This window comes from Haemaphysalis longicornis, unplaced genomic scaffold (assembly GCF_048455015.1).
Source record: "Haemaphysalis longicornis isolate Haplotype H1 unplaced genomic scaffold, Haemaphysalis longicornis Haplotype H1 scaffold_7, whole genome shotgun sequence".
Taxonomy (NCBI): domain Eukaryota; kingdom Metazoa; phylum Arthropoda; class Arachnida; order Ixodida; family Ixodidae; genus Haemaphysalis; species Haemaphysalis longicornis.
The window spans coordinates 47,157,905-47,181,463 of record NW_027526422.1 but is presented as its reverse complement, the minus strand read 5'-3'; the positions used below and the strand labels follow the sequence as shown (position 1 = coordinate 47,181,463).

General features: G+C 44.9%; 1 protein-coding gene across 1 annotated transcript in view; it reads right to left on the bottom strand.

Moving 5' to 3' along the window:
* Window positions 1–486: 486 nt before the first annotated feature.
* Window positions 487–23,559, bottom strand: part of Hsepi (D-glucuronyl C5-epimerase) — a 79,218-nt gene continuing 56,145 nt past the window's right edge. Inside the window, exons 2-5 of the mRNA XM_077677157.1 lie at window positions 21,765–21,941; window positions 19,211–19,535; window positions 15,170–15,409; window positions 487–11,865 (exon numbers count right to left, since the gene is read on the bottom strand). Coding sequence (XP_077533283.1) covers window positions 10,811–11,865; window positions 15,170–15,409; window positions 19,211–19,535; window positions 21,765–21,926 — 1,782 coding nt within the window. The 5' untranslated portion in view covers window positions 21,927–21,941 and the 3' untranslated portion in view covers window positions 487–10,810. The remainder of the gene's footprint in view (window positions 11,866–15,169; window positions 15,410–19,210; window positions 19,536–21,764; window positions 21,942–23,559) is intronic.

Here is a 23,559-nt window from a genome sequence, read left to right as displayed (position 1 = left end):
AGTGACCCAGTGTAAATCTCGCAGCACTGTTGTAGAGTCAAATTTTTTGCGACTAAGTGCAACTACAAGACATTGATAGAGGGCTCACGCCTGTAGACTGTTTCAAATTACTCTAGGCTCTGCCGGTATGGGTAGCAGAGTGCAGAACTTGCACTGCAGTTTGCGCATCTGCCATTTCACTGCCATGGTGACAACACTATCATGGGCCCTGGTGTCTGCAAAGGCCTGCTGCGCAAGATGAGGCAAGTAAAGGAAGTTATTGACGATACCGCCGGGGAGGTCTGATTACAGGGCAAGCAAGTGAGGCGGTTGATTAACGATCCCTGCAATGACATGTTGAGTCTTCGCTTCTGCTTTCTCTTACCAGCATGTATGACAAAACTAGTATTCACAAGTTTCACAAACATAAATACTCACACTGCAAGCATGCAGCTTTGCAGATGTCGATACGTAGTAAAAAAAAAAAAGCAGGCCAAGGGAAGCACATCATTCCACAACCATTTATTTTCCCAAAGTATCAGTAGAACAAGTTTGTCCCAGGTAGGTGTAACAAGCATACCTCGATCCTCTAGAAACAACTTTCCAAGGAGTTGGACCAGTGTCAGCGGCAGGCGACGTTTTATAAATACGTGGCTGGTGTCAAAAGCAAGCACAACTGGGGAGCTAACAGCAGCTCGCTTCGCACTGCAGTAAACAAACGCGCACACTTTCAGCCGCAGATATATCCAGAAAACCAGTCCATCACAAAAGCACACCACAGCAATCGGAAGAAAAAAAATATAGAAAAAAAAAAAAAACACTCTCCAGCATGGGTGCATACAGGTGCGATTGTAGAGTGCTCTTAAGCCCCCCTGGTATAATTTCTTAGCTGCTTAAACTACTAAAGATAACTGCCTATTCCACTCACTTAGAAAGGTGCTGTAACCACATCACTATCTTCTTCATAATTTATTTATCAGAGTTCTTAATACAGACAGTCGATTACATTCCCCATTTATCTGAATATGCCACATGTGATCTGCACCTCTGGACCTATCTCAGGGAAAAAAGAAACAAAGGGGGGAGAGGGGGGGGGAGAAAAGCAACTGCGTGCGCTTTCTAAGCACATTGGACTTCACTCCTTTCTTATTATTTACACCTGGTATTCAAAGCAAGCAGCAACAGCTCTTTTGAGCCTGACCACGAAATATAGAACAAACAAAACAAAGTCCCCCAAAACAAAAATAAAAACAATCACATGTGCATTGCATTGAATATGTTGGGATACCTTACATAGCCTAACCCTGCAAAGATTCAGTGCCGGAAATGTGATCAAAACAGACAAACAGGACAAATAATAAGAGCATGAATAAGCAACGCATAGTGCCAACTTACACAGGTGGCCGCCTTTCCGAGATACACAACACTCAGAAGCAAAACCTATGGGGCCTGCACAGTCAGATTCAACCAGCATCAAGTTGGAAAAAGAAAAATATAGTTTCAGCTTAGCTTGACATGCTGTCCAGCACATACATATTGACCTTGGATGAAAAGAAAATACCTACCGGCTTAGCTAGACGCACAGTTTGGCTAGAAGATGTGTTGTAAGGATTTGGACACATGCTGGCACATGCTACGGAAAGCGCTGGTCTGGAAACTAGTCACACAAATTTTGTAGTGACATGCAGTTTTGAACCTTCTCTTCCTGTGTTTTTTTTTTCAAGAACAGGGGTACTACTGCTCCCAAACAACCCCCTCAATGCGTTTTTACACATCTGTGCCTGCTCATTTTACTAGACACTTGGTGTTAACTAAGCCACGAGCCATGCATGCTTGAATGAGGGAGTTGCACCAGTGAGCTCCCAACCAATACTGGACTCACCAATATTTGCAGTACTATTTCCACCAAAAAGCTGTTGCATCTGGTATCTTTTTCGTAGATGCAAAACCTCTCAGCCAAATAGCCAGAGGTGCACACCCAGTTGGGTGGGGGCGGAATTCTTTAGTGGTTCGGTTCAACTGCCGAAAATCAAATACCTCCAACAATGTTGCCGATGTTGTCAAAACTATACAATTCAATGCCACCAGGATTGGTGCCCAAGAATTCCGATATTTGCCACTACACTTATAGTTTTCGGGAGCACCGACAAGTGGGCAAGTTGGTATGGAGACGTAGTGACTAAAAGCACAAGAAAATGCAGGACAAAGAGAGGAACTACACGGGAGGAACTACACAAGGAGGAAGTTATAATTCATTCCAGAAGCTGCATGCAGCACTGTGGAGGCTACAATGTTGTCAACAGTCCGCCCACTGAGGATGCCTAACTCACCGTGAAGGGGGCCTTGAAAGGACATATCCGTCTTTCCTCTCGGCAGGTGGAACTGCAAGGTTCCGGCGCCTTTCGTCCCTTCCTTCACAGTGAGTTAGGCGCCCTCAGTGGGCGGACTGTTGACAACAATGTAGCCTCCGCAGTGCTGCATGCAGCTTCTGGAATGAACTACAGTTTACAACGTTTGATGCACTGCTGCATCTAACAGAGTAACAAAATTACAGCGCCTACACTGGAAATGAAAACAGCATCAAACCTCGATAACTGTAGGGCAGTTCACAAAATTTCAATCTGTTTAATGAAAACACCATTTCTGTGTGCTGCAGCTGGTTAGTCCCGTGTGTAACACATTTAAAACTCACGGGTTACCAGCAGCTGCCCTAAGTAGGGTATCTAAAATTACCCGCACCCAATACATTTGGTCTAGGCTGAACCTCCACGTTTTGCATTTCGCGGCAGTTCTACACTACTAGTGCCAGTTTGAATGTGTTCTCTGACTGAAAATCAACCACAGCGGAAATTTCCACCATGCCAGGTGAACTGGCTTCAAGTACACTTTACATTTTCGCGTAAGCGCTATCTACGATTGAATACGTTTCGTTTGCTCTAAAAGTGGCTCAAAAAACACCCGCAATACTGCCCGCATCTCTACGGTTAAAACTCGTACGGCCAGACCGACTGTGCACAAACATGTACTTTGAAATGGGTTGGTCTGCTGTGACGTGAGCCACAGTGATGAACGCTACACTTCAAAGGGAAAAGGAAAAGTACTTTTGCATTTGTAAAAACCGTGTTCTCGCACAAAATAAATATACTGCTATGTACACAAAACAAGGGTAAAACAGGTTACGCTGACAGCTTTGAGCCACAACCATGAAGTGAAAACAAGGCGACGAGATAGCAAATAGTATGTTACTCCACACGGCTTGAAAAGCTGATTGAAGACATATAAACACTGCACATGCATGGCAGCAAGAAAAAGTACATTCGCAATGCAAAAAGTGTTGGACACAGCCAAGGTTTTCAACCAAGAACCCACTCTAAATGTGACAGCATGGAGAAAAGTAATAATAGTTTCGCATTCCGACGGCAATCTTGCCGTATCAGTTCAAAGCAAGAACAATTGGGCTTGGCGTAGAACAAACACTGGTCAAAGACTTCATTCTAAAAATCATTTACAAGTATTGGACAACGTTTTCCAAAGTAAAACAGATAAGGCGATACAACCCTGAGTGCTCAGTTTATGAAATGTGCACTGCACAGTTAGTCACCCGAAGAAAGTCAACAGAGTTTGTGCGACACTAAAAGGGTAAAGAACTTTGACAACACAAGTGAAAATACTAACAGAAATTATTAAAAAACTGAGGGACTGAAACAAAAGGTCAGTGACAAAAAAAAAAACACACAATATGCAATGTTCTAATGTCACAGAAATAAAAATAAAAAGGTTGTTCAAGGGGTAAAGAAAAAGCAGTGAAACTGAGTACAAAGAGCGCGAAGTAACCGTGGCATTATGAGGGTAAAAAACCAAGGCAATCAAATTTGTGGAGATACCGGCCTCCCAAAGATTGTTAGGTCACTGTCCTTACATTTGCTCTTTCTATGGCACATGAAAACTGCGAATGTAAATTTATGATATATCTAGAAACAGCCGGACACACAACTCAAACACATTGGTTGCAGGAACACCGGAGAGCTTACTCTGCTTGTTTGGCGAATATACCTGAACAATACATGAAATGCTGAATTTTTACACTTAGGCCGTAGAGTTTTCAACAAATACAGAACATACTTGCTCTTAAATTATAATTAATGACAAAGAACGCCATAAAATGAAAAAGGTGTCAGTCCCACCAACTGAAAGACAAAAAAGAGAAAAAAAAAACTGGCTCTCTTGGCTCTACAGTGACATCCTGTCACTATGTAATGCGAAACAGAAGCGTTCTTGAAGTTACACTTTAACAAAAACAGAAGCATTTCTTGCCCAGTTTTTCTTTTTCGTTCACAGGAAATAAAGTTTATACGTAAAAGTCACGTGACAAAGATGTGTTGCTATGAAGCTCCCACAACTGCACAAGACAACATAATCACACCTAGAGATTGGGAACAGGTTGATGAAAGAATGGGCACAGTATTAAACAGGCCCGCACACTTTCGCACACACAAAAAATGTGACAATTACAAAACAACTCGATTATCTCCCAACCCTGCAAAGTCAAAAGAAAAGCCACGGACTGCTTAACAAAACAAAAATGGAACCAAAATCAGCAACAAAACAACAACAAAAAAGAACCTTGCTCAATAATGTCATAAATACAGGCAAAGGCAACAAGAACAGCACACTAAAGGTTAAAACAATACTGATGTGAAGTTAACGCTGGCATGATTGAGGATGACAAAAGCTAGGCTTTGCAAATGTTCATGTGTTTGTGTGCGTTAGCAACACAGCCTTAACACAAAAAAACACAAAGCAATTCATGACGAAACTTTTTTAAACACACACACAAAAAAAATTGGGCATAGCCGCACAAGTTAATTGTCAGGCTGCTGTCAAAATACAGCAAAACATAACTCAAATCAACGTGAATTCGAAGAGAATTTTTCTCTGGGCCTATTACGGACGAATTTTCAGTTGAATGGATACTACGATGCATGTTTTAGCCTTCAAAAACACTTCTTTAGACACAATCACTGCACTGGAGTATTATTTGTGCAGAACACCTGCACTGTCTTGTTTGTAGTAAATTTGTATCCTCCATATGTGAATGCATAAGGCGAATACCTCATTGATGTCGGGGCAGAGAAAACACGAGGAACTAAAAACAGAAAACCCTGCAAGCATACACTAGGAAGGCGATGGGATTCCCAAAGCTTACTATTTCCAATAAAATAAGAATTGTTCAAATCTATATCCATCGTGGATGCTTAACTTACATGTCCTTTAAAACATCAAAAGTTTCATTAAGGATTACTCCAGGCTATTACTGTGTTAATGGAGCAGACTTAAACCTGCAACATGCTGCTTCATTTTTTCTATGCACACACATAAGCAGCCCAAACGTTATCAGACTGGTCAGCTTTAATACATTATTCAGATAAAAAAAATAAAGTTGTGCGAGCTGTTAAAACAATTTCAGAAGTGCCAACATGCAAAACAAAAATGATGTTTTTTTTTTCTTTTCTTTTTTTCAAAATGACTATGCACGGAAACCGCAGTGCGACACATCTTGCGATGCAAATGTAAACAACAACTGGTGACACCAAAGCCAGCTTGTCTCCTCCATTCCTTGCATTACGCACATGTATACAATGCTTTCATTGCTAAAAAAAAGAAAGAAATAAGCCAGTCTGCAGATCTTTGCTTCTATCTGCAGATCTCGCTTCTAGCTTTACGTTCACGCAAGGGCTAGGGTTAAAACTTTCACGCCAAGGAGGCTAGCTGGAATGCAAAATGGCTGAGCTGACGAAGCGCCCTTCCTTCGACACGACCGCCTTGTTTACACCCGTGCCACAAAAAGTGGTGAAAAATGAGATGGACCACTACTGCTGCGCTACTTGCTTGCATTTCCTCGTTCTCTCAAACCCCACTCTCTCCAACGCCTCTTAGACAAGCGGAAAGCCTCAGCACTCTTGTCATTACGGTTGCATGAACAATGGACTTTTTTGATCCTTTTAAGACAGTGATCATGTTTCTAAAAAGTGCGGCTTCAGCGAGACGAAACCAGCGGACCAGTCACGTGATGAGGAAGCTGGTGTGCAAAATATAGGCTTTCCTTTCTTATCTCATTGGCGTTAAACAAGCTACGCTTCCAATCCCTGCGAGGTTGTCAAATGTCATGAAGACGCCATGACACGTGTCGTAAGCACTTTGATACAGCACGCAGCACACCGACACTACTGCAAGCACGGAGGTGTACAAAAGATGGCGACGACTTTGAGATACACACGCACGCACACATGCACACGTCAAAGTGGCTAGGGTGCGGCAGCGCGCACGCGCTAGGTTCTGCGACGATTACATCTCGTTGTGTGTGTGTGTGCATGCACACATATAACCCACCCACAGCTGTGTGGAAGACAGTGCTCTCTCCTTTTTTCTCGCCTCTCACTACAAAGTATAACATCCGTGAACCAAAGCCCCCAAGATAAGAAGTGTACAAACCTAAAAACGCAAGGTATGCTGCTATCTTTCACTGACAAGGGCACACTCGTTTTCAAGCACAGCACAATGCCTGCAATTTTCAATGGCTTAATAGTATGCAAACAGGTCTCAGCCAATGTATACCTTCAAGTTACTACCAAAGGAGCTCACTCCTTTTTAATGGAAATTCTTTTAAATACCAGACGCTTCAATTCACTTCTTTGTACTCCTTTACACGAGTACGCATCATTTCTTGCCTACAGAAATTTGTTACATTTGCACTAAAACGCTTTTACATTATCCAGGAATTTGTGGAAGAGTCCTACACGCTCGTGTTCAGTGTAGGTGAAATGAACGGTACTGTTCACGACTGCTGAACCAAAGCGCTCTGTCTGAATTGCAGGCTCCTTCCTGCACGAACGCAATGAATGCAGCGCAAGTTGTAAGCAATGATGAATAAATTAAACGCGGCAGTAGAACCAGCTCTGGCGAGGGATTCGTGCAAGACACCAAGGCCAAGTTACTGCCAGGAAGAATGAAGACAGGCACCAAGGATCATCAGCTTTGGCAACCTGGGTTTTTACAGCTAACTGCAACAGACTGACCTGCAAAAGATGCATGGGTCTGCATGTTATCACGCACTATCGAAGGAAGGGGGTCTTTAAACCATGGCACGCAGTCTTTGGTGCAAGTCTATGCGCCAAGTGCTGGTGGGATGGCAAGAGCTACCACTGCTGTTCGATTTTGCAACTTGTGCAATTTTAGAAACTTCCCACAAGCCAAGCCTGAGCGAACTTACAATTCAGAACGAAAACTTCCCCTAATGCTGTCAAAAAGTGTGCTTTTGATGACACTAAATTTTAGAAGCTATATCTAGCCTCTCAGTTACAAACCTCTATTTGAAATTAGTTCATGCTACAAAGGTGACTGAAAAAACAAAAATAGGGGGAAAAATACTATGGCTGCAACTTTAAGGAAAGGAGCATAATGTTCTAGGGACAAGTGTTCACCAGCCTTTAGCACACCTCAACAAGTGTAACAGATAGAGTGAGTGAAGCTACTGAAGACACCAGTTTTTTTTTTTTTTTTTAGCAACACAAGTACCAGGTTTGGCTTTTAAACTGAATTATCACTGACAAATGTATATATTTTTGCCGAGAAACTACTTTCCCAAAAAGCCAGCCTTGTCTGGAAACAACCACGCCTCATGCACTAGCCTTTGTCGCCAACTTTGAGCTCTGTGCCTTCAGAATCCAAACCCGATTTCCTACATACAAAAGTTTAGGCAGCCAATGTCCCATATATTTGGTGCCCATCACATAACCAACAATTCTTGCTGCTCCTGGCTTCACCCTATCCTGACAGTAAGCTTGGCCACTGAGTAATCCTACATCAAACTGTTGCAACAACAGCCAGTACTGTATTGAAAGACAATGGCATTTCATTGTGCCCACCACAAGTTCATCAAACTTCCCTCCGAGTGCCCAGTGGGGAAACATGTACATATATACAATAAAATCTGCGGGGTTGCCTAACCCAGTAGGAGACCACCCCACCATAAGCCTCAACAAGGGCATTCTAAAAGGGAACGGTCGACGTGCGCTCAAGGGTAACTGGTGCTAAGGCGATCCAACAAAGTAGCGTATAAAAATGCATGAGCATGAATTTATAGCTCAGCGTTCGGTTTGCAAAAGAAACCGGAGGTGGAAGCCTGAGAACTCAGCTATGTTTTCATGCTAGGAGCGCAGTGTTACCACCATTCTCCATCTTTTGGCTGAAACTCTAGACGCTGATGTGGCTGATGAACTAGGCCAGCTAACTTTCCCGGGCCTGCACGCACGCACGATGATGCTTTGCCACGCCTCTTCTGTAGATGGGGCATTAAAGTGGGCTAGGCGATAGTTGTTAAAAAGCTGGCAAATTAATTTTGCCAAGCTTCTTGTCAGTAGGCGTGTGTGTGTGTGTGTGTGTGCCTTTTTTTTCCTGAGCTGAGGTGTACTTCATTTCACACGATGTGACTAAACTGTTATAAGTGCATCCGAGAACAAAGAGTGGGCCCAACCATTAAAGACGCTGGATTCATAACAGCCACCCCAGTACTAGCACGCAAGCAAAAAAAGAACCCTACTCAACGAATAGTTCCTCAAACATGTACAGCCACGAGCGAAAGTTTATGGGCCACATAAGTGCCAATTCCAGGGCATCTCTCTTCACCGCTGCAGCCTGATACTTTCTTATGTGACTGTGCGTGTGGTCGTTTAAATCCTGAACTGTACTAAAAACAAGTACAATAGCTTCCAGGCTGCCACGTGTGCAGAGCCGGAACAAACTTTTCAAACTGATGCTTGTGTGCTCCATAAACTTTCCCTCACGACTGTACTTCTCGGCCTTGCTTGCACAGTTTGATAGTGTACTGGCTAAATTTGCTAATCAGGTCAAGCTCTTGCATATGCTGTCTACCAAATGAGCCTTTGGCCCCGTCGGTACATGAAAGGTGATCACAGCTGTGTGGTGCCATAGCTTTCTTGTAAGAAACCATCATCATTTTAATGTGTGCATGAGTGATGAGAAAGGTGCGCCAATATGCTTTCGATTTCTCATGTGGGAGCATGCTAGCATGATTAATGGGAGACAGAAAATGACCAAACTGCAACTTTAGCTCTTTCGTGACCACGTAATAGGCCATCATTCACGGGTGAATGATGATTTTCCAACCTCCCGCAAAAACTAAAAACGGCACTATTCGGATAACTGCCGCCATATTGCGTGTTTATTGGGAACCCCGTTTTCGGTTTCGTTGCCATTTGTTTACATTTCGCATGGGTAGATGGCATCACGAAAAAAATTTCAACCCAAGGTAGCAGCGAGTTGGGTGCAAATGGCGTCCTGTTTCACTGCGCGCTCTGCAAAGGCGGACAGACGTTTCAGAGACTTCGGCCACTGCTGCTTCTGATTTTTTTTTACCTCAGCAGCAGTGATGCTTCCAGCAATGATGTGGATTCTTCAGATTTTAGTTCTGACGAAAACTCTCCCACTCAACAGCCTCAGACTTTGACAGGTGCTGCCAGGAAAGGTTCGTTTTTACTTCGCACTGTATTTAAAAAAAAAAAAACGTGCCTAATATCTGACGACTGCGGTATTGCTTTCATGTGTAGGGTCTGGACAATGTGCGGCAGGGATATTTTGTCACCGTATCGCATTATCACCTTTAAGATAGCTTGGCACTCGTGTAAAATTAGTGCTGTGGAGCTACGCACGCTGCTTATCAAGAGCACTAAATATTTTTTTTCTTGGTTTTTACCACTGCAGTGATAAAGATATTGTGTGAGAACACACACAAGCAGGCTTGGATGCATATTTTAGAGAGACCGATTGACTTTCGAATGGCTTTGTGGAGTCAAACAGCCGTCAGGGCCGCTACGTTGGCAAGCCCGCAAAAATCCAAAACTTGGTGTACAGCATTGACATATATATTGAATAAGGAATATAGGAACATTTTGTATATCTTAGAATTCCTAAAGTAATTTTTAGGCAGAGTAAAATTGTCCATTTGTGTTTTGTGTATACTCATTTTGTGCACTTTTTTCTGTGCACTCAATAATTACCTTTCACAAAACTGCTCTTATGTCATTGAAAGAGAAATCTATAAGCGACAATTTCATGCATAGCAATGCTAAATGTGTCCAGTAGCTCAAGAGAAAAAAAAAAAGTTTTCTGGAAGCACTCAAAATCGGTCATTTTTCCGTGGTCACGAAAGAGTTAAGCACATGCTAGCATGTAGCTAGGCAGATCATGTATAAATATGCAGAAGACACAGTTAGTTTGTGGACGAAAATTGTAAAAATTTCCATGGCTCAATGTTTGTTACGATGCATGCGCATGCAATCTTGTGTTGGTGTGCTGTAAAATTCAATGCATAATGTGTTAACTGACATTTCCTGAAATCTACCATGTAAGCTAAAAAAAATTCAAGTCATGTTAGTCTGAATTTACAAGCGATTCAAATTTCCATTCATATTTACTAAAAATTCGCATGTATATGAATGTACCGAGTTTTATCCAATTTACACCAAAAAGTGCTCAGATGCCTCCAAGATGAATTTCCTGAAACTGTCGCAAACTTAAGCTCAGAGCAGCCTTTCTTTCTGCGAGTCCTTCCAGTCACTGGAGTACAATCCTTGCTACAATCGACTCTACTGGACAAGTAGCAATGCAGTACTCTTGTTTGCTATCATGTCTACCCTTGCACGCCCTTAGACTCTGGCTCGTCTAGCTTTTCATCTGGCAAACTGTGTGACAGGAAGTTGCTGTCCCATCTATTTCAACAGAGAGGGAACTTTGTGACCAACCATCCCACCATTCAGTTATGTGGTGCCCTGAAGCCCTTCATGTACTGTATCCACCGGTCGGCTGTAGTCTTAAAAATGGGGTCGTCCTCTATGGTGGCCAGGTAGAGCAACTGGTTGATGTGCGTCGTGTGATAGTCCCACCGGGCCAGGTTCGGCGCGATGCCCAGCGAGAAGTGTCGCAGGTCGTATGCCGTGCCCGACCCCATGTCGAACAGGGGCAGCATCCGCTTGAGCGACACCATCCCATCAAAGAACAACTTTGCGGCGTCCCTGCACAGCGCTGTCGCGGCCGTCCCTTCCCCGCACGTCGACTTGACGTCGTACAGTCCGAAGAGCGAGTAGATGAAGCCGTTCAGCACAAACGAGCTGGGCACCGTCGGGTACTCCTCGTACCACACAAACTTGCCCAGAAAGGTTGTCATGACGCCGCGGCTCTCTGCGCGGATCTTGAACGGCGCCGTGGCTCGCAGCGCTGCATCGAGGTACTTCTCCTGGCCGGTGGCCAGGTAGGCACGGGTGAGCACGGACATGGCCTGACCCTGAGCCATGGCCGAATACCAGCCGGGCTCGAGCTCCAGCATGCCGTTGGAGAGGCGGCGTGTCACTTGGATGGGCCAGCCGCCCGTGTCCTCGTCTTGGTGGCGCAGCAGCCACTCGGCCGCGTCGAAGAAGTGCGCCTCGTGCGCGCTCGTCGACAGTGTCAGGTTGTCCACGAGGCCGTAGCCGCGCAGAACGATGCTGTGGACGCGGAGGTTGCGGGGACGCGCGGCCGCCTTGCGCTGGCCGAAGCTGAGCCCCTTGACCAGGTCGACGGCCAGGTCACGCGTCAGGTGCATCCAGGACGAGCGGCGCGTGCCGATGCCGTAGTAGACGTCGTGGTCCTCGACGGCCAGGTGTGTGTCAGTCATGATGTAGTGGACGCCGTACAGGGACGGCTTGTCCGTGCTGCCGGCCGTGAGCACGACACTGAGGCTGCCGTTGAGGATGACTCGGAGGTCGACAGAGAGGGTGAGGTTGTAGCACTCGCGCTTGAGGGCAAAGGCCACTCCCTGATCTTGGGCCGTACCTGCGAAGGTTGAAGCAGGACACACGAGAGCTCTTTCACGCAGCAACAACTGTATGAACTATCATTCATCATCATCATCATCATCCACAGCAACACAACAGCCTACTAGGTCCAGTACAGAAAGGACGCCTCCCCCAATGACCTCCAACTGCTCTTGTACTGCGCTGCTCGAGTCCATTCTTTGCCCCTGAACGTCCTTATTTTCTCCCTCCATTGAGTTATTGGCCTTCATATGTCATCACTCGCAGCAGAATGCACTGGTCTTCAGCGATAGAGGTAGCTTACTTTTCATTATTTGGGAGTGATTGTCGAGTGCACCCCAGCCTATGCCTATTCTGAGCCGGATTTCTTTCGCCCGGTTGGGATCAGCACAGACAACCCAACCGAGGCAGTTATAATCCTCTACTTGTTCTAGCATTTCGTTATGCATGCTAAACAGGGCGCTCAACTATCACTGCTTCATGCAAAATAAGGGGGGTGGGGGGAAACTATGCTACAGGAACTACATTTCTCTGGCTGAAATATAAAACGCCTGTCCCGGTAAAAGCAAGTTTCAATTTACACCCTTGTTCGGTAGCTTGTGTTCATTGTTACTTAATTATAGAGTCTTACCATGGCTCTGTCTGCTCCCAAGCTCCAAGCTCAATCGTCAAACTTAAACCAAGAAATGGGCCAAAGTGCCGCTGGACAAATAGCACATGTGGCATAATGGTAACTTGCAGTTTCTTTGTGATGTCACACTACCAGCTACTCTAATCCAATGCCATTCAATAAATTCAATAAAAATTGACCACTCATCCTCCAACATGCAGAGAGTTTGACTGCTTGGACTACTCCACAACAGCAGACATGTACACCTCCATCGATGCCATGGATAATTAACAGTTGCAGCATTAATGCAAAGAATAGGAAGCCTGAAAATATCATATCGAACTCACCTTGGCGGCTATTTCGTAATGGAATGACACGCCTCATTCAAAAAGCAGCTTAAATTTTTTCTGTTAAACTATTGGCTGCCTGTTTTGGGGTTTTTGGTTTATGGTTACATAATTTAGATAATTGTATTTTGATTGACAATGTCTGCCATTAACTAGAAAATGTGATTTTTTTCTTTTGTCTCTATTTTTTTCTTTTGTCTCTTTTTTTTTCTTCTTTCTTTATTTACCTTGCTTTTCATTGCCTGTTGTGTCGTTTAGCTTATAATTGTTACTCGCCTTAATATATTGCATAATTGATTGCCATTCATTCGTTTTATGTTTTGCTTGTTTATTGATCTAATTTATTGTTTGTTATTCATTGAGGGCCCCATTACAGTTTTTAGCTTTGGGACCCCTGTTTGTATAATACTATCAAGGTGCTACTTTTCTGGAATCACTAATAAACTGAAACTGAAACTAGGTTCAGCAAAGCTCTTGTGAAATCGCTTTTACAGCGCCATACTTGTCTGGTAAAGTAAAACTACCGTAAAATCCCGAGCAAGCGCCCCTACCCGGACAAGCGCCCCCCCTCCATTCTTGAGTGATTTGAAATTTGCGCCAAATCCCGAGCAAGCGCCCCCTACCTTTTTTTAACCTTGTCCGGCGCTTCACCTATTTTCACAAAACCTCTTACCTAGTTGTTTAGTATTTTCTTTTCTTTTTTTGCCAAATATTTGCATGTTAATTTATAGAATGATGCAATTTTTTGGAAAAATAAACTGTTTGGGCTTACGTATGTCACGTGCAGTATCCCTTCCCCATGCGTAGCCAGCATACGGCCGAAGCCGAAGTTGGCCGAAACGTGAGCCAGCCGGATAGGTATTGGGGGAGGGGGGGGGCACGCTAGCTCGGGATAATACCCCGCCATTTTGAATTTCGGTTGACGACCGAGCAAGGGCCCCCCTCAAAAATTCCTCAAATTATCTGTTAACACAGGGGGGGCGCTTGCTCGGGATTTTACGGTATATATATTGTAAGCGCTGGTTAGTACCCCGCACCTCACCACTTGTAAGGCGCGCACCAGTAGTCTTGGGGAACGTCTTTATTAGGCGAGCCTTGTCCTACGTGACAGGGAGCGAGCCCCAGAGAACAACCAAGACGGCGTTGATGATGATAGACAACTGATGACGATGATGAAGCATGCTTGCATGTGGAAGACAGGCCTCCGGTGTACGAGTCCACTGGCGCATACCCTTCTGCTAGTACTTCGCACATACCGTTTGTGTACAACTACGGGGGGATTGTCCGGACGCACATTCCTCTGGTGTCGGGGCACTAACCAGCGCTTACAATATAAATTTCTACCAAAGTTCGAGTAATTTACTCAAAAATGTGCTACATCATGTTTAGTTTGCCGCATTTCTTTGGACAGCGGCCATGTCAACATGCTCCTAGAAGATTTAAAATAATCCAATCCAATCGAATTCCAACCACCAGAGGATAAGCTATGGCATGCATCCAGGGATTTGATATTGCTACTTACGAAACCAATTCTGGCATATTATGGCATATTATGGCATATTCATTTTAGGGGCATTCCTTTTTTGACGACGTCTTATCCCAAAAAGACACTGGATTCCTAGGTGGGATATCTTCCACCTTGTCCTGCAGTTTTTGAAAAACACAAACTTGCATGACTCTTGGTGATTTGTTGCAAACAGTTTAAATAAAAACTTGCAGCTCGGGAGGAAAAATTGTCGGCGCACCATGCAAGGCCAGGTTCACCAGTTCACAAACTACTCCCTCACTCGCCAGCAGCTTTTTCCCCCTCCTACTTGCCCCTTCTCCTTCATTCGAACCAGCTGCTCATATCAATTCAAAGCTCCAAATACTATACCCATTCTATGTAAACCACCCTGTGCAAATAATAATAAACCCAGTTAGTCGTCGGATGTCTACTACGCATATAGGTTGTATTCCCTGGTGAGGCACGCATGCAGGCAATTATGTGAGTGCGCCGTCACTGGTTACGTCGGGCTCTGCGGGATGGCGGTACTTTCCCGCGCTAAGCACATGATGTGTGTTGGACGTTCCAAACTCTGCCCCCCCCCCAAACGCATAGTACTGCCTCGACTCCAATGTGAGGGCGATTAATAACGTCTCTGTAGACACGACCATTGAGAATCGAGTTGAAATGGAGCAGACGCTGCACGCCGCTGCTTTTTCTTTCTGCGGCAAGCGGGCGCACTGGCACAAGCCGTGCCATGTCCATGGCGCTTCGGCCATGTCTGTGGCCATTTCCAGTGTTGCCAAGCAAAGAATTTAACAGCTAAACTTTTCAGTGAATACCAACTATAAAACCCCCCACAGAAAAACGCCAGCCATACCGCTTGTTCGAAACTCGAAGACGTGGCCCTCGGTCTCGTCGTCCCGGAGCCTCGAGTAGGACGCCTTGAGCCGAGACGAGGCCACCCAGGAGCCGTACTGGGCACGCACTCCGTTCTCAAGAACCGCTACAGACGGCGCTGGCTCGGACAGGTTTTTGCTGAAGTGGCTCAGCCCAAACTGGGCAATCTGCACGGGGTAGAAGTGGCCCTTGGGGTCCCACTGCGTTGAGATGGGCACACCTGCACAAGGGTTCAAGGGGTCAGTGCCGGGTGCCTAAGACCGAGCGAATAAAAAGGTATTTCCCGTACTAGCGATACACTTCGGAAGCAGATCGCACAACATGTGTTACAATAAACACTGGCCTAAATTGTTACTGCACAGTGTCCTTGCACTATTTCAAAATTACAGATGTTCCTCCTTAAGTAAGCATAATACATGAGTGATTCGAACCAGCAGGAAGGTATGTATGAGACACTCAAGCTGCACTGTCCCAAGCAATACAGGCTATCTGTTCTCCTAAAGGTTATCAACAATTTTTTCCTCTAATCCCAAATGTTTTAAAACTTATTTTATCCTATGTTCACCGCATCTATCAGCACCCTGGCCATCCTTCCTGTCCCATAGAGTTTCTCACTAGCTTACCTAGAGCGGAATCTGCTGTGTCTACGCGATTCTGCAAAAGCGCTCCATGTCTCTATGGGTGCCGCCATACCCGGTAGTTCGGCCGGACGTTCGGCATGGCATGGCCAGCAACAACTTTGTGGCTACACGAATGAAGCTTTTGTTGAAAGAATGCTGCCAAAAGTGCCGTGACTGATAAATTTCACTTTGTCTAAAACTGCTGTGTTAAGAGTGCTTAGTTTGAGAAATAATTCTGGGGGTTAGGAAGAAAAAAAAAAGCAGGAGTCCCGCATTTTGCTAACACTGCCAGATACAGTGGGCCGTCTGGTGTTTATTTATAAATTATTACCTACTCCAAACTACATGCTGTATTCTTCATTTTTTTTGTGATACTTAGCTTAAAATTATTTACATTGTCTTAAACTGTGTTTATGCTTCTTCTCAATACTGTATTATTATGATCTGCTTCGCTCTTGGCAGGCAAAGCAGATGCAACATAGAGATGTAAGAATGATGTAATCGTGTTGTATTTATTTGTTTTGTCCCAGCAGATACAAATAAACCTAGACGCGAAGCCTATAACCGCAAATAAGTCTTCAAGCATGCGCGCAAAACATTATGAAATTGCATTAATGCTTCAAATGGCAAATAAATACTGGCTTGCCTAGTCGCCATGTATACTGCCTCACTGCGGCTGTCAGTGCAGGTTTCAAGGGGTAACTACACACCACGAAGGCGACAAACGACGCAAAAATCGGAGCTCAATAAGTGCAGCAAATGGATAGTGTGGGCAATAGCGGAAAGCTGCATACACAGACCGCCAGTACCCTCACTCACTTTTTCCCGGCCAGAGGCAGCCCACAAGCGGGCGGCAGCGACGACACAGTGAACTGCAGCGACGAGCGACAATGACAGAGGACATTGGCAGCAGTATGTTAATTCTTTTCACTTGTCGCTGTTGCATACACTATCTGTTTGTTGTACCTATTGAGTTATGTTTTCCGTGTCGCTTGCGGCTTGGACTGCATCCATGGGCTGGGGGAAACACAGAGAATCTGGGGAACTGCGACGGTATAAAAAGGCGGACCTGTCTTTTGCATTTAGTTCTCCCACCCTCTCATCGTGAAAATAAATGTTTGTCTCGTTATTAGCCCTGTCTTCTCCATCAGTTCCACATTGGGCCTCATCTGCTCTCGCAAATTGACAATGCACTCCCTGCGGTTGAAAAGTAAAGTACGTAAAAGTGAAATAAAAATGCAAATGTCTCATCTTAGAATGCAGGGAATAAACAGTGATACCAAAGTAAAAATTCCGTTGATGCATGTGCTTTCGACATAGCTTCAGAAGAATTGACACTGAGCTCCTAATGTTCTGGTTATAAGAGAGTTTGAACAATTGCACCAACTTTTTTTGCTTCCTCACTAGGAATGCTTGAACAAATTTCTACTGTGCAATCATGGGTGCACTCCTGCTAGATGAACTCTGTCCAGTTCATCTGAGGCTCACTTTAGTTACACTAATTATTTCAAGACCTCACCTGATGCTACCTTCTGTTTGCTTATTAGTAATCCATTGCAAACTCAAAGATAGCCATTTCTTTTCTTTTTGTCATACTAACAAATTGATGCAGGTTGACTGCAATCTATTAGGTACTGTCAGGATTCTGAAAGAAGAGGGAGGAGAAGAGTGACTCGCAAGTCACCAAACTTGCAGCTTAAAGACGTGAAGACAACATACAACTTGGCATTCTTCAAAAAATTGGGTAGGTACATAGTTCCTAACTCACTAAAACTTCAGTTTGAGCAAAATGATTTTTAAATTACAGCGGATTTAGTATTTAGAAGGACATACTACAAACTACCCTCCTTCTAAATACTTTTGTCTTGCGAAACATTAAAAGGTTTCATGATGAACTTGGCAGAGCAGATAAAAACTGGGCAGACAGAACTAATATCCCCTCTTTATCAAACACCTAATGCTTCAGGAAAAGAACACTGACCAAGAATGGCCACGTATCTGCTCCTTTCGTTGCAAAGTCCGACGAAAGACGATAGTCGACTGGCAAGCCTGATATGTAAACGCCTCCCTTCTCTTTCCCGCTCACCTCTCATGCCATTCCTTTCCCTTTTCATTCCTCCCACGATAACACGGTAGAGATTTGCTCAAGTAAATTTAAATTTACCACGTTTTACTGCTCCAGGCCGGTGCCTCGATGCCAACGCTGCCGTACAGCGGAGATGCGCGCGATTCGAGGCACCCTACTACAACGTTTATAGAACCACGTTGTCTGGCTCCACACGCATTCCACGTTGTCTGGCTCCAACGTGGAACCTATCTAGTGGAACCTCTCGTTACTGTTGCCATTTGATTTCTTAAATTCTGCCAGGAGCTATAGTGGCACAGGCAACAGCAGGTGACGATTTTCTGCAGTTGATGTAGTATTTCATTTGATATTGCAAAAAAAAAAAAAAGAACAAGCATCCATGAATACTTTAATAAAGAAACACTGCAAATATCACTTATGAATTGATTTTCTGCCTTACATTTGCGTAATGCTTTGTTCTTGTTCAACAATGTTGCCAAGTATGAAGATTGCCACCGGACTTAGGCGTTTAGGTTTGGCTGTGGGTATAAAAGACTATTGCGTAGATACAGTTTCACTTTGGCCGGCTGGCTGAATCGATCACAGATGGACAGACAGACAGACAAACAGAGACACTGACAGACCAAAATTTCTGCGTTTAAGTAGCCCAAGAAAGACTATCGTCTTTAAAAGTAAACTGCCACAACGTCTCGTAATTTAAACTATATTAAACTATCCATTTCGGCATCTTTTGCAGCCAAATAAAAACCTCTACTTTTTCTCAGCATAACAATGTATATTTATCTATGCGGAGATCTAACCATTACCAAGATAAATCAGATTTTTCCCGTGTTTTGAGAAACACTGGAAGTAAGAGAACAGCCACAAGGCCAGTTACATAACCTTTGGTAACTAGTACTCATTGCTGACACACCTGAGTGTAGCAAAGGATGGATCAAATGGCAACACTGCATGTGAAGCTGATGACAAATGTATGTACAGCACACAGTCTTTCACAGACCTGACAGTTTGCTTGCATAGCCATTACAGAATTTGAGCAGTCCATGCGTCAGGTCCAAAATGTCACTCGGCAACTGCATGCAATTGAGGTATCTGTGTAGTTTGTAGCCCGCCAGCGGAGAGAGGGCGCGCCACCGGAAACGAGCGCGTGTGCCTTACGAGTGAACTTTGGATCTCAACTGCACCGCATGCAGACATCTCTTTCCTGCGCCTGACGGGCCAGCTGGCCAGCCACCAGTGTATACTATACCCGAAGAACATAACAGAATCTGGTGGCGGGCAGCATCAGCAGAAGCGCCGTCGGCTGAGCACCCACCTTCCATGCCGCTGATGCATTTCACCCTGTCCCGGACGGCCACGTTGTAGTTCTCGAACCAGAGGAAAGGGCCTGCGGTGTCGTAGGGCCCCGTGGGCGCCATCACCTTGGAGTAGCTGTGCTGCCAGTCGAGCACCTCCCGGCCGTCCCGGTAGCCAATCTTGCCGTACACCTCAAAGTACTTGTGCAGGAAGCTGAAGGGCACAAACACCTCGGGCCCTTCCCTCCGGCAGGGAACGGCGTAGTCGTCGTTGATCACACACTTGATCTCCTGCGCCAGGTGTGCCCTGCCCCGGGCAGCGAGGCCCAGGCCGCTGGCGTCGGACTGGAGGGGAGAGAGGGACCACAAGGTGTTCGCAGCGCATAAATTCTCTCCTACCAGGGGGCACCAAGTTGCAGAACCAAAATGCGGTAACGTCACCAAAAGTGCGTGTAGCTAAGTAAGATAACAAGAAAAATCGAAAGAAAAGGCACCAATAACCCAGCAACTTCAGTATCTCTGAAGCCACAGATGCTGACCTGAGATTGTCTTGCACTGATGAAAGCAACTGCAGGCTAAAGCGGACGTGAGCTCGCAGGATGAAAAAATTCCTCGCGATTTGAAGGCAACAGCCAGTACTTACGAAAGACTACAGTCAAACGCCTGCATAACAAAGCGTGCGGGACTGCGATAATTGTTCGTTATACACGTCACTTCGTTATGTGCATCGTCCACTTCGCGTTACCTATAAAGCACATAAGCGCGTTACCTATAAAGCACATAAGCATACTAAGAAACAATCACAACATTTTTTGTTTATTCGTTTACCGTAAAGGCCCTTAAGGGCATTACATAGGGGTGGAAGTAAAAAATAAAACGCATTGTAACATTAAATACAGCAACACTCATGGAAATGCAAATACAAACACGTTCATGTGGAAATTCATAGCTGCAAATAAGGGTACACAAAAAGGGGCACAACAGTTATCCAATTTAAAAAATGACAGGGTTAAAAAATTACACATGTTCAAAATGACAAAAACATTGAACATCGAAGAAATCCAACAGGTTCAAGGACACATTAAAAAATGATTTCTACGTTGAGGAATAACTGTAAATCTTTGATAAACGAGTCGTGGTTAACGAGGGTGACGATGTTACCTGGGAGCTGATTCCAGGACGAATAGCAAGTAAGAGCAATGAGAAGAAAAATAGGTTGGTACGTAGGAATACTGGCTAGACTTTGAATGCATGATCTGAATGGGAAAAACGGACCGGCGGGTTCTATGTGTGAGACAGCGAAAGAAGACTGGCTGTGGTAAAGCCTATGAAAAACCGATAAAAGACTATGAAGCCAGCGTTGTTGCAGAGGTGGTAAGTTCAGGGATTTTTTCGTTTCTGTTATTATACTTGATGTTCGTGAGTAGTTCCTGAGAACGAATCGAGAAGCTTTATTTTGGAGTGCTTCAAGTTTATTTACGAGATACGACTGATCGGGGTTCCAGATTAGTGCTGCATATTCTATCTTTGATTGAACAAGTGTTTGGTAGGCCAGAAGCTTTTAAACTATTTTAAGAAGCGTTTAAACATTTAAACTGAAAAAGGCAAAAAAAGGCAACAGTTGTCTTCTGCGCAGTAGTGGGACGTCCCGAATGTGTGACCACTGCTGACTTGAAGCTGTCAAGATTAACGGCTTGCTGCGACGCGACGTCAGGGAGTGATGAGATATGTATCTGCAGCGTGTCAAATGTCGCTACTGCTTCGTGCGTGGTCGTAACATTTGGCTCCTCTGCAAGCTCTTCATCACTTCTCGCCCGATCATTTGTGGCACCAATTTTCTCTATAATGCCCCCTGCCCCCGGTGTCGTCCATTGTCAGGTCAAAGCACACCATTACCTGGTCGGCCACCAAGATGTAATCCTTGGCTGTCACAACCGATGCTGCGGCGCAGCACACACTGAACATGTTTATCAACCCCTGCAACTCCATGGCCGGACTAGATGACTCACGGTCGTCGGCACACCTATCAGCAGTGCGTTAGCACGTGTGCAGCAGGCCGTATTCGCTATCAAACAACGTTTCAGTGATTAAGAACGCATTAATTTCTTTGTTACACAGGCAACTTCGCTGTAGTGGCGTTCACAATACATAGGTGATGATGATGATGAATCATTTGTCACAAACATAGGAAACATACGAAAGTGGCCAGGCCATACGGCATGTTTCGTTGCACAGGCTATTTCGTAGCAGAAGCGTTTGTTGCGGCGGCGCTTGACTGCACCCCGCTGCTACATCGTGTTTGCATATCTTTCTTCACTTTCATTTTTTTCAGAGTGGCTGTTATACACACAACAGCTTCCCCACAGTCAGAGCCTTCCTATGCATGCACCTGGTTCTATGCATGAGCCGTTGTTTTTACCAGTCACGGGCACGCACCAGGCTAATTCGGGTTCCGTTCTGACACGTTCCCAGGATAGCCCAGTGGTAACGCACCCGCCTCCCGCTCTGGAGACCCGGGCTCAAATCCCACACGAACCCAAATGTATGTCTCAAGACCTCTGCCTTAACACTTGCCTGCAGGGCGAGCGGCTCGGCCGAGATGAGGGGGCTGTGAGTGGAGCAGCGTGCCAGGTAGGAGAGCAGGGTCAGGGCGGCCCCCGACACTGTGAGCACGAGCAGCAGCTTCTTGGTCGGCCGCATCCGCACGCCGCTCCCCAGCACCATCGCGCTGGGCATTCACGGAGGAACACCCTGCAAGCACCGCCGAGGAGAAAGTCAGTTGGACGGCATTCAGCAGCTCTTCTGTCATATACGCAGCAGTGTATTGCGTGGGTGCATAATCATCGATTGCGCTCACGCTGCGCGAAACCTGGGGTCCCACCACTTATCGGAGAACATCACCAACAGCCTTTAACGTTGGATCCCGCACATGCATCACGAAAATTATGTAGAATTACGCAGGCAAAAAATTTTTTACTTCGAGCTGAAAACAAAATGTAAAACCTGACTGCAAGTCGAACTGAATATTTTCAAACATTAAATATCTCTACGCTGCTGTGTGCGCAGCTTCTGAACATGGTTAACTTGACACTCCTCTGAGTTTGTGCATTAGCCACATAAGAAAAGTGCCGCAAAAGTTACGCATTATAGATTAACACGAGACAGCAAAACAGTGGGACAATAATCAGGCACTGTCCTTGAGTTACACTATAGGGAGTACCTAAATCTAAATCCCGCACAGGAGTGTGCGGGATTTACGCCTTCGCGATCATTTTCTTTTACCACAAACTAGAACTTGATTTGGTGAACATGTCCGAGAATACCATGTCCCAATGGTCCTGAATCCTTTGCCAGATGACTTCTTTTCTATGAATAGTCGAAGGAAAATTAAACAGTCTGATAGAACTTCACTATCGCCATTAGCAGTGCTTTTTTCGTCTAAATTATTTTTTTATAACTTTTGACTGTTTGTGGGATATCTGCAAAGTTTTGCCTCATGAAAGTGACAATTATCTGTTGGTGTATGGTTTATGACGTGCTGCTCGCTGCCGGGAACTGCCCTTCACGCCCTTGTGGCTTTGGCAGACCTCCGTATGTATCCTGTTTTATGGAATCAATAAACACTAGTATTATTATTATTCAGTCCTTCCAGTCACTGAAAAGAAATGCTTGTTAGTGGCTAGTATGACTAGAAATATAAAATTCTAAAAAAAATATTGACCACCGAGACAAAGAAAACACACATTTTTCAGGTATCTTTTTGAAGAGGTTTACTCAGAATTTGAAAATAAACAACTTCTGGCCATCCAGAACAACCAGGTAGGTCGGTGCACATGCAATATTACGCATTCAATGCACCTGTGTTTAAAAGTGAAGCCGACTTTAAGGTCATCGTTGTGAGCTCGGTCTGCGCAAGATGGCTTTCCCACATTGAGTGTTTCACAGTGAAGCACGTCCACCTTCGGAGGGAGTATCATCACACAAAATGGCTCTAACTCTTGTCTTATGGAAAGTATTCCGAAACAATTACACGACAATTAGCCGCTAAGACTTATTTATTTGTTTATTTATTGTGGGGTTTAACGCGCCGACGCAACGCAGGCGATGAGGCGCGCCGTAGTGGAGGGCTCCGGCTTAATTTTGACCACCTGGGGATCTTTAACGTGCGCCGAAATCTCGTACACACGGGCGTTTTTGCTTTTCGCCTCCATCAGAAAAGCAAAAATGGCCCGCGTGTATGTTAAGACTACTCTAACATTACGCCGAGTGTTATTTACTTTTCAAAATTACATAGTTCACAGTGAAATTGTAAATATTGTGGAATTCTCGTCCGCTGCCAATGCACGAGCTTTTGCGGGAGGGAAACGGG